Raw genomic sequence first — 12,480 nt, 5'->3', positions numbered from 1 at the left:
GATATGCATAGGCAATAAGTTAGCCTGATACACATGCCCATCATTGCTCCTCCTGGAGTTGCTTTATTACATAGAAGAACGATAATCAAAGATTCAAAAGTGTCCTTACATCATTATCAATATCTTATCACATCTAAAAATCTCCATTCACCAATCATGGTGCTTGATGCTATCTTCTAATTAGGATATTGTTTATTACACAATAAAATAACATTGTTACACCACTTACATATACGGAGGGATAACAAAAGTTGAGCATGAGAAACCCAATAAGCAGTAAGGCCGAAATCTTTCCAAATTACGATAAACATTACGGTCCTATACCTCTAACATAAACAAAAGTTCATCGTTTCCTCAGAGCCAAGTTGTCGGCATCGTGCTTGTATGGGGCGAAGTTTGAAAGGAGGTCAGATAGGCAACTTACGTTTGTTCTCGAGGCGCGTAGGCTCCGTGACATTCTTGAGACCTCCTTGATTCATGACTTTGCCGCTACACGCGCCTACTAGTAACCATCTTAGTCCAGCTGAAATAAATGGAATACACTATAATTTCTGGATTCAAAAATCTATATGATTGCACAGATAGCCCAGCTGAGGTCATCACGCCAAACCTACAAAGCGAGACGTGTCGCGGGTTCGATTATCGCATGAAGCATTTGTGTGATCCACGATGCTCGTCCTGAGAGTCAGTGTTTTTGTGCATGTGACTTCATCATTGTGAAACTATCGCGACCTAGGATTGCCTAAATTCATTAATTCGGGAGTGGTTAAAAAAAAACTAACTAGCTCATAAAAGTATTTGTTTTGAAGCGTCATGATGAAGATTTTCAAAATCTAAATACAAATTATAACGTTTACATTACAAATACTTAGTTGATAGTGTTCGCTTTAGGTACTCGGCTCCAATACGTGAATAATACAGACAAATCGATATATCAGGTACGTTTAAATCGATACTAGAATAAATCTAGGAGGCATTTGCTTATTGAAATAACATCTATCTTAAAGTACGAACTGTTTTCAGATGAACTGTACTAATGTTTTCATCCTTGATAACTAGACTAGGAATCAAGCTAAGTAAGATCTTTTTAACATTACTTTTACAATTGAATACTAGCGCAAAACCTTAGGACTGCTACTGAAGTTTAATTTGCTAAAAACAGGCGTTCCTAAAGCAGAATTCTTTTCGAAATGGGTTTTATAACGTAATGGAGGCTATCGCAGCCAATTTCAACCGCTCCATACCCTCATTAGCAATGTTGGAACTACATCAGTATTCGCCTTCATTAAGCGCTATCGCAAACGAAAATGAGAACAAAGGTATTACTTGTACATGAAAATAATCATTTAATCAACTTAGGCCGGCAATACAACATGTTATTCAAGTCGATTACTTTATATCAGACTAGCTGTTGCCCGCGGGCCCGCCCGCTACGAATCTTAAACGATCCCACGGGAACTTTAAATCAGAATCAAAATTCTATGTGTTAATCCTGGTTATAAATTATCTGTGTACCAAGTTTCGTTTAAATCAGTGAAGTCGTTTTTCGTGAAACAGGAACTAACATCCATACAAACTTTTGCGTTTATAAAATTAGTAGGACGGGTTTAGTCTCCAAAGGCTCGTGCTCATATTAGATCTTGTATGAGTTTGTATGGCGATGTATGCTTGGAGACTTAAATTGGGCATCTCCCAAGCTTAAGTTTTCTCGAGTATAGGGACTCTTAGTATCAAGTACAAATGGTGTCCCCCAAGTTGCACCAACTTGGACCTAAACCTGTCGCATCGCATCAATCCCGTCAATCAGTCATGCTGCAAACTATACTTTTCAATGTAAATAACACATATTTACATTGTTTACGTTTAGTATCCTTGCTAAGTACAATGACGCAAGCATTGCACAGCTTAGATCATCGGCCGTTGAATCAGCAAGAACATCACGTGGTAATTATACTAATTATCTCGTGATATACATGTATTAGTGATAATCGTGTGGAAAAATTAAAAATAAATACTGGTGTTATCAATTAATCCACATTTAAAAGTGCACTTGCCAAATCGTTTGTGATAAATAACATTGAGACATATTTTTGTAAGGACCGCATTTTCCAAAACTGCTTTTTATGGTCGATGTGCAACAAAATCTGGCAAAGGCTATATTATCATCAGTTTTTACCTTGTTTGATTGTACTTTCTACAGTTGGTCAATACTGGGCTATCGGTATAGAAAAATATTCTTGTGTACGTAAAACAGCGATATGGTTGACTTTAGTAGCTGTCAGAATAATTTCGCATGGGAAAATCGTCCCTTTTGTTCTACGACGCGCGAATTGTTTTAAAAATTAAATAAATAGATCATGTAGACTGACAGAACCTATTCAAGGGCACGAAATCGAAATATTCCGTGGAATAGTTATTCAGTGCTGTATTATCTTTAAAAAGTCTCGTATCAGGTCGCCAACCTGTTTTTAAAAGTCAGCCAAATGACATTGAAGCATCTCGACGACTGCGACTGAGCAATGTCCTGTCGACCTATACTTGTATATTGTACAGCAACGCGCTATATTATGTATCCTTCACAAAATTCATTTAAAAGATTTGACTAAGAAACTGTTTAAACATTCAAGAAAAAAGTGGAAACGTGTTTTCGACTAGAAAAAACAGTTTTAAACAGTATTTGATTTTACATTTTTGACACTAAAAGTCAGTTACTATAAAATGATGATAATAATAACTATGCTTATAACACATCTACAACCTATAAACTACTACGAAAATTAACTATTTTCGTAGTAAACGGTTCTATTGGCAAAGGACTCCTTTGGGTTACATAGCATTAACTTGCAGACATACCCGCATACAAGATTATAATACCAAAGGTTATTCCATACAATGACTTGGTAGACAATCTAGGCAGCAATTAATCATAAAAATAACTATAAAACTAAAGTAGGCCGTGTTACATGGAAAACGCCAATATTTTGTACTCCGACACAAGATACCGACGTAAACATTTGATTATTATATGATAACTCGGTAAGCGTTATCAAGACAACGAATTAGTCACGATTACAGTAATTCAGACATAATAGTATCTGTCACAATGCAGGACAAAGGCTCACAAATAGAGAAGATAGATTTCTGCATTTTCGTACTATCAAAATGTTATTTTGGGTTTGTATCAGGGTATAAGAGAGACCAGACAGCCTGTTTAAAGTGATTATTGCTGGTGTTGAAGAGAGACTGCTCTACAGCGTTTAGTGCGCTGTCACTCTTCCACAAATGCAATAACATTAAGAGGTGCTAGAATTCATAAAGGCGGTTGGTCAAACTTAGAAGTTCTGGTCGCTAGGATTAAGTCGATCATAGAATGTGAGTCAGTTTCAAAAACATCAGTAGGTAAGTAGTCCAATATAAAAAAAAAACATGATTAGGAGCAATATGGAGAAATATTTAGAAACAATGACTATTTTCTAGCGACTGCGCAAGTTGTCATTGAGTCGGTAGCGCTATAAAACTTTTTATGAATAAAACAACCTAAAATATGTTTCTTAAGAAACGTCGGATTTTTAAGATGTTCACCAATGTTATCATTAATAGTCTAAAATTGCAATTAATGACTAATTCATAATCTTGATTAACCAAATAAAAATTTTCGACACACTTACCTATGTTAAACAATTTAATCGGATTCTTTTGCTTCATGACGACTTGCTAACCTCACTTTATAATAACGTCTAAGAGGCACTACAACATTATCACTAAGGTTCGTACACTGTTTTATTACATAAAAACGCACTAATTACTAAAACTGACAATTAGTTAACCATTAATCTAATCCTTGTTTTAATGTAACAACCAATCCACTTAATAGGAGGATGACTTGGACTCGTTCTTACAGAACCTGTCAGTCGTGGTTCACGAGAAAGACAAGTGGAAGAAGAGTGAGTCCGTTGCCCAGCAGTGGGACATTCAAGCCTAGTAATAAACACCAAACATCACTACATTTTACGAGTATATACCAGTAACACTTGAACGCAACTACGGTTCCCGCAGAAATATAACCTTTATTTTAAAAACCACTTTATTTTATTGTCAATTGTTTTATTTTTTATTTACGCAATGCATTCACTGTTATACGACGATCAAGCACTGAAATGTTATCATCATTCCGATAAATGATAATATTATATTTTTATCAATGTTGACAAGGATATCAATAAAACGCAAGTGGTTTAATGATTCTAGTAGTTTTAGCGTTTACATCGTTCCTATTCACCTGTTATCAAGAGGAAAAACTAAATTACTTTGTGGAAAATTAGCGCTTGTTGTAAAATAAAAGCTAAATGTTTTATAAATCCGGTCGTATCGTGGTCAACAATGGCCCCAGATTAGACAAAGCGTTTTACCACAAAGAACTCCTTTCACTTGTTGGCAAAGGGATTTCCTCGAGATCACAAATTAGATAAAAAAAATGTGATAAAACGAAGCTTGTTAGGTTCCTACTAACGGTAGCCCAGAATAGACGTCGCTGAGAGGAGGTTTTTAATAAAATTACCTGCGATATTGCGCTAATTGCAAGAGTAAATTGAATAACAAAATTAATGAAGGGTAGGTACCATAACTTCGCATACATTTTGCCATCATGACTCTTTTGTTTATGCTCCTTTTTATCTCATGCAAGTTATATCCAATAATAATATATCAAATCGGACCTTCATTATTTTCTTTAGCGTCGAGATTAGTAAATTCTGCTTTTACATTCTGGCATCGTTTTTGCTGGCATTCAATATGAATCTCTTCCGCTTTGAGATTACTGAGTAGCGTTTGAACTCGTCTCAGCTCTAACATCTGTCTTGCTTTTTCTTCCGCAACTGACGCGAACGCGAGCCGAAAATGTTCAGTCTATTGATACGTGCAAAACTACATTCACAATTTACACATACCACAAAAATCGTTTCAAACTAATTCAATAGTCAAACAACTAGCATTCATGTGTTATCGGAATTTCCTGACGCCAACACGTTTGTTCTACCACGTTTTCATTGTACAGTCAACAAAAACAGCTTAACTTTTAATATACTCTGAATATTCCACAAGTTGCCTGTCGAAACTGTCTGTAGTCACGCCAAGATGTTATCATGTAAAAAGACAATATTTGGGAATACAAATAGTAAAGGTCTCGCCTCTATTACAAGGGTGTTTACCTGACTTTGGCTCGGCTTAGCGTGGCAGAACACGGGCTTTATGTATTGAAAATATTTTATGTCAAGGTATTTTCTATTTGGCTTTGCACTACAAAATAAGAAAAGAAAAGATTCCATTAGTGATGAAATAGTTTAATTTCAGACCGCACCAAATAATGTAATCAATGAGACTGAGAATTCTGTTGCTATCAGTACCCCGAAAATGAGTCAAGTGTTATCTTAATAAATTCAACATGGAGAGCGATGATGACAGTTTGGTAATGTTTATACAAACTATACCTATTACATTTTGTTATGTCTAAAACATTCAAATAAATTAATTTGCTATGAAGATCTTTGAGAAATATCTCTTGATTTACAAGGCCTGGTTTTTGGCACATAGACTGAAAGTCAACCTAATTTATCTAAAGGGAAAACCACAGATCAATGTTGATGGTTTGACTGATTTTAGGAATGAAAGTAAGAAGGAAAATTACACTCACGTCCCTTCACCTTTCCAATGACGTAAAAGGATTGCAGAACCCAAGACAGCTGGCGTCATTGATATTTCAGTGACCCCAAATGTAACTGTCCCCGTTTGACAAGAAAAGGATACTGCGACATGGTCTACATGTGAAATCGATTTTTGCGGATAGTAGAGCGAAATAGAGATGAAACGGACTGATGGTTAAGTGTCAGCCTTATGAGCTAATTTCGGTAACATTTGGTACTTATTCGTGCCTCGAAAGACACGTTAAAATTAAGTATTCTAGACTGGAAAAGACCAAACAATTTTTAGTAAGAAATTAGAAAATGCGGTGAAAGAAAAAGTGGAATAAAATATAACAACACTTTCATTCGGTAAATAGGTATGGTGTTACACGTAAATGAACACCTAATATCCTATAATTTTCCTTCAGCTCTGAGCTAATTGTTTCAAAATATCCTCAAAACATTTGAATCACGCGAGCCTTGCAATTATGTCATGACGGTGACATCAGCGTCTGGCGTCGCGTTAGTGAACGAAACTTGTGTGGAATGGTGTGCAGGTCGTGTAAGGTGTGAGCCAAGGTCAATTGTAACTATGTGAATTTCGAGCCTTTGCGTCGAGAATAATTTAATTTAGTATTGAGTTTAATAATCGTGAGGTTTTTCGTCAATTACTTTAGGTAGTTTGACATGCGATTGTTGTTATATCATTATGACTTGTTAAATGTCGGCTGCTATGTGAAAACATGGCACTGTCAATTATATTTGAGTCTGTTCCGAAAGATAAGACTACCATCCTCAAATGATATTTGTTTTTGCTAAAATAGATTTTAGTTATTTGATGGTCTTTGATTCAACAAAAGCGTATGTAAGCCAATCCTGTTCTCCGTAAAGTCGGTGTTATTGACCAGTCTTATTTCTTGGGCAGAGTTCCAAAAACTAGACAACCGATGAGTATCTAGAATAAAAAAAAACTAGCTGTCCTAGGAAAGCTATTAAAAACCTTAGTGTATTTCTAGTCATAAAATTATGTTGAAACAGACATGAATTAACATGGCACTCCAGTGAATTGTGACTTTTACAACTATGGGTGGTTTTCGTGTTTTTTTGTCCCCCTGCAAAGCAAATTATACCCTTCGTCTCTCTCACTGTGTCGAGGGCTATAATATGCTTGAGTGTTTGCCAAAAGTGTCAAGCTCATCTTACTATTTCCGCCTGGGCCAGCCGCGATATCTTTTGCCATTCAGAGATTTACACATAGATACTTAATTGCTAGAGGGCAAATTCGGTTTCAGCATCTGGGAAATATTGTCACTCTCACAAATATTTATTTCCTTGTAACTTAATACAATACTTGTATGTAGCCAAACTAAGTACAACAATACTGACTGAAGGTGAAGGAAAACGCCGTTGTAAGGAAAATTGAACATTATTATCGGAAAAGCCATCATGTAGCGAGCGAACGTAAATAAATTCTTGTTCTTAGCTGGGTCTTTTGCCGCCAAGGATTTACAGACACTGTTAAATAAAATGTAATTAGGGTGGCTTTAACAATAGATACACGTACAGGTTTTTTGTAATACGTTACAGTTATTGGTGACCTCAACTATAATTTTGCATCTTGAAGTTTAAGTCCTTTACCTTAGTCCCCTTACTATAATTGAAACTTGACAGCTATGGAATGAAATCTGCCATCACTTATTCTATCTCCGTATCATTCTTAGGCATTTTCATTAAAGCGCCAGGTAAAGTCATTTGAATTTCGTTAAGTGTGCGTCCTCATGCACGCGACTGAGCGAACTCTATTCTTGGTGGATTAGGGTCAACGCAACCCTAGGAGCGAGAGGTGGAGCATTTTCAGATTATAATCTAAAGCAAAGATTGTTAAGAAGGTCATACTATTGAAATTAAAAGAGCACTGACGTAAACATAAATCAAAAATTAGATTTCGAAAGTTCTAAATATTCTCGACAACATTGTTGACCAAATATTTTACATTTCCAATTTATTAAATGAACAGTATTAAAAACAACACCACACCCAACCCTAAGCCCAATTACAGGAACACCTTTGATGGAAAACGTACCTCTAACAAAAGATCAATAAGTCTTTACCCTGTAGGTACAACTTTATCCTACTGACCTTTTTAACTAACCGAAACTAACCCTCACTTCCAAAACAGTGCCCTTTTTTGTTAAACTATTATTATACGAAAATCTGCGTCAAGATTATCTTTATCATAACATAACCCCAGAGGTTAGACTCAATAAAATATTCCAGATAGGTTTTTCACAAGTATACCGGCCTCTTTGGTCTATGTTGACCAAAGAGACCTTAAAAAGCGCTTATAGCGGTCAAGGCCGGGACGTTTTCGGGAGCTGTTTACTTATGTCCGATGTCTCTGGTCTATTACTTAGCTGCGGCTACCGTGTCGCTAAGTAATTGTCTTATGGACATTCGCACCTGTATTTATGAGAAATGAAAGGAACAAATATAGGTACTGTCACAAGAAATGAGGATTTTTTTTAGTGTATACGAGAAATTGGATTTAGGATACAGACGTATGGGAAGAATTAGAATCGAACCCAACGGTAATATAGTACCTAGATGCATGAAGTACGGGCAAAGTCTTAAACTTGTGTAATAGTAATCTGTCGTACTTAGAACAGAATCAGCAAAATAAACCAAATAGAATCTATTACTAGATGTAATCCCCTGTATGGCTACATAGAAGACTTACGTGTAATTATCTCACATATGCCGCGTTCAGGTGAAGACTAGCCGGTACGTAACCCGTTTTAAATACTTTCCTCGCCGTTATGCAATGTAATTGTAATATAATATTACGCAGTTCGTACATAACATCGCGCAAGGCTTACTAGATGTTACCACAACGATAATAAGTTGGAAAAGTAATTAATTATACGTGTTAGGAAAATATATGGCTACTCAATTAAAGTCAACCTATTCGTCACAGCTCTTGAAGCAAACATGTTGCTATTGTGTAATTTACGGCATACTACACTGTATATAGCGGTTTCTCCTTCTGACAATAGTAATTCATGTTTTAAGACGCCATTGGAAATTATCAATCGTTCTTTTTGCTACAAACTAAAAAATCGGATCATTTGAAGTATAGGACCTATGGAAGCGGAATTAATCGCAAGTTGAAATATTCCAGTCAATTTCGTCAAAGTATTCTCCAACCCTTTCCATGTGAAAGCCACTTTGAAACTTAGCATCGAAAGCGATGCTCCTAAGTGCTACTTACTAGTACCTATATCTTGAAGTAAATCCAATTTATTTATGAGCCCAATAAACTAGAAGCGAAAGCCAAACCTTTATTAATTCAATAACTAGGTCGATCTTAGTTGACATCAGATGAAGTAGCTTCATGAACTTTAATCCCTGAAGCCTCGTTGGGATGTTGTTAGTAATTGCTTCAATAACTCTTAACTAGGTGTCTAGATTTTCTAGCTCTACCTTATTTTCCTTCTTCCTGTCTGCTACGTTATGATTTCTTTAACTTTTTCTTCCGAACATCTTTTTGACATTTCATCTTTTAAATCTACATCTCAAAAATTATATTCACGATGCTTTAGGAGACTGATTGTCTTATTATGCTAATATCTTAATAATAAATTGTCTTTTTCTTTCGTGAAATGCTTTAGCGGTGGGAGCCGCAGTCGGACACTTTAGAAACATTTTTTATGGCCCAAAGGAGTTCAGCATTTAGCATTTTGTAGATTAGTTTCAAACGTTGTCTTTTTTGAGTTGCAGGGATTTTAACGAAGATTCAAATCACATGCACTGGACACCTAGATTTAGAACAAGCAATTCGTGGATCACACAAATGTTTGTACTACGCGGGCATCGAACACTTCGAGCACTATGGGTTTAGTATGGTAACTTAACCACTCAGCTACCCGAGACATTAAAGAAATACATGTTATGATATTCTAGATCTTGATAACTCTCCTAGAGTAGTTCATCAAGATCAATATAACAATCATCTTGAGTGGATATTAAAGTCTTGATAAAGGGGCATTGGGGGAGAAGAGTACTGTAATATATTACTCGCAAAATACCTTCATTACGAAAATGGGTTTATAACAGATTATAATTTCCATGTTCTTGAGATCGAAATATCACTTCCCATTAACTTAAATTATTAGAATCCTCCGTTATATTATTAAAACCTAGTTGATAGTCAAATAATCCTAAAACAGTGATTTTCGGGTAGACCTCATTTAATCTTTCTTGGAGAACTCATATAAAAAATATACGTCGTTTTATCATTTACAGCAGAAACCCTCATTCCGTGCAAAGCCGTAGGGAATCAGTCCACGCAATGTCCCAAACTTATTTTTAGAAGGGTTAAATTATTTAACTGTGTTGACAAATGTATAGTAGAAAAGGATCGGGATTAGCACAAAGACTACATTCCGTCGAAGCCAGATACAGCAGGTAATCAAATAAATACGCGAGAAGCCAGGAAGCCGTTAGTTCCCAGTATAATGCGACACGAATTGAGGTCAAACGGTAGGTACATCGTCGGGAATTGGTCTGTACTCGTTTGTGTTCGTATCTTTGCTCTTTTTATTTATGGCTGTAACTATTTTACTGCGGGGTTGAGGATTCGACTAATAGAGTAGGTTTGCTCACTATGACACAATTTAGCGCGTTTCGCCGTTCGCAATCCTCAATGTGTGAACCATCTATATATTTGATATTTTGTTCTGTTTGACGTGTCGATCGGTGATATCATTCGTTTTCGCTATTTAGTCACGCACACAGTCAACATTATCAAAGCTTTGTAGAGGCTTCGCGCAGGGTAGATGAAAAAGAAGGTATTACAAAACAGGAAAGTCTTTTGAGAAATCTAATAGACGGAATAGCGTGTACAAACAGAAAATAATTTGAAGCATGGATGGGATGACTCGGTATCCCCGGAACTCAGTAGGAAGCTGTAATACGCAAAGTTGTAGCGAAATGTCGTAATAACATTGCTGTAAATACGCATTAATACCGTCACACAAATGAGAAAATTGGCGATATAATACAAAACTAATGCGTGCAAATATTATATTATAACGTTCTGAGTCATTTTCAATATTGGTAAAACAATGTTTGAGTAAATAACGTGCTCCAAAATATATTTACCAAGTCATGGCGTAAATAATTGCGGGAAACGAAGAATTATTTTGGTTCGCAATCTAGGTTGGCAGCCTTTATTTTGTTACTATGTAATTTGAACGAATGTAAATAGGTAGCTAGCATACTAGAATGCTAGCTATAAGATTATTACTGTCGTGGAAGCGAGACCCTGCTATGCGCAATGTAATGCGCTGTCTTATTCCCACAACATGAAAAAATTTTTCGCTTCAGGCAAGATAGTTCTAATTTGAAGTTGAGTCAGTGAGTCAGATTGCGACTGGGGATTCCATTCCCACTCGTGAGAATGTTAAAACAAATCTATTTGACATAGACTAATCACTATTTAGTCAGCAACCTCTACTATTACTAATTCCGTCGTATTTATTTGAACTCCTAACGTTAAACTGAAAATGTTTTGATAACCAAACCATTAAAAGCTCAGGCCTAATATTTAGACTTTCGAAAGGTATTTACAATAACACATGTTGGAACTGACATGCCGTCATAACGAAATATTTAAAATTACATTGAAGTTGGAGGAATCGAAATTACTGGAGCAAACTGCGTCATTCCAAATTTTAGACCGGATGGGAATAGCATGAAGTATCATCGTAGAAAATTCTAGAGGATTTAGTGTGATGGGTAACCATAGAAATCTAAATAACAAGGTAATAGAAGTGCCAACGCCGCGTGACCTTGTCGCCACACTGGTGTCTTGGACGACACCAGCGCGCGAACTTACGCTCAGTCGCTCGCGGAACGTCGTCACAGCAAGAACCACTAAAAATGGTGTTTTGCGGCGTTTCTCAGGCTGGAAATTCATCTGCATCGTGTAATAACATAAATAAATAGATAACATTTTATCGGTAAGTAAATTATTGCAGTAATATTGATGTTATTGCAAAATTAAATTTCAAAACATAACCTTCATTATAAACCATATTTATATCGCACCATCCTGCAACAATTGCATTCTTTACTAATCATTGCCTCTGCAGTAAGAGACTTACAGAAATGCACCGTTGTAAAAAGAGAAATGTATAACGAAAAATAATATTTATCAATGTGATCGTATTTGTAGTGGTACGGCCGCACAAAACTGTCGGAAATAGTGATGTGGTTAAGTGCGGACAAATTATCCAAAATGAACATTGTATACGAAAAGTAACAATTTTAATAGTCGTTTGTTTTTGTGAACATATTATTGAATATATTTTTATTTCAGAATCCCGCAGGATGCAAATAAATACAAAAGACAAGTGGATGACTACCACGGGTAAACGAAATTGGTACCCTACAACTTAGGCCGAATATACACTATGAAATTAGTTGCATGCTTGATAACTTGCCGCCCGCGCCCCTCTCCATTTTTACGGCTCGGACCGCGCTCGCAACTGAATGTTTCAAAAAGTACGCCTTGCGCTATAGCATAGCATTGAATAAAAATTGCAATTTAAATTTATCCAAATCTCATAAATACCTATTTTTTTATTATGAACGTTTACTAGTCATTCGATACATGCACTGGGCTGCTTTTGTAAGACGACTAAAAAGTCACCGTATAAACTAAACCTACCTAGGTACCAAGTACTTCCTAATAATATTTTTTTTTGTCAACCGACAATTAGCGATTTTTTTTTTGTAAGTA

General features: G+C 36.0%; 1 protein-coding gene across 1 annotated transcript in view; it reads right to left on the bottom strand.

The window, feature by feature from the left end:
* The window catches only part of LOC113493943, a 35,573-nt gene extending 29,606 nt beyond the window's left edge, over window positions 1-5,967 (bottom strand). Inside the window, exons 1-2 of the mRNA XM_026871987.1 lie at window positions 3,669-5,967; window positions 425-523 (exon numbers count right to left, since the gene is read on the bottom strand). Of these exons, the coding sequence (XP_026727788.1) occupies window positions 425-523; window positions 3,669-3,705 (136 nt within the window). The 5' untranslated portion in view covers window positions 3,706-5,967. The remainder of the gene's footprint in view (window positions 1-424; window positions 524-3,668) is intronic.
* Between the last annotated feature and the right edge of the window lie 6,513 nt (window positions 5,968-12,480).

The sequence above is a fragment of the Trichoplusia ni genome, chromosome 5 (genome assembly GCF_003590095.1).
Source record: "Trichoplusia ni isolate ovarian cell line Hi5 chromosome 5, tn1, whole genome shotgun sequence".
In the NCBI taxonomy this organism is placed as follows: Eukaryota; Metazoa; Arthropoda; class Insecta; order Lepidoptera; family Noctuidae; genus Trichoplusia; species Trichoplusia ni.
This window is presented reverse-complemented; position numbering and strand designations above follow the sequence as displayed.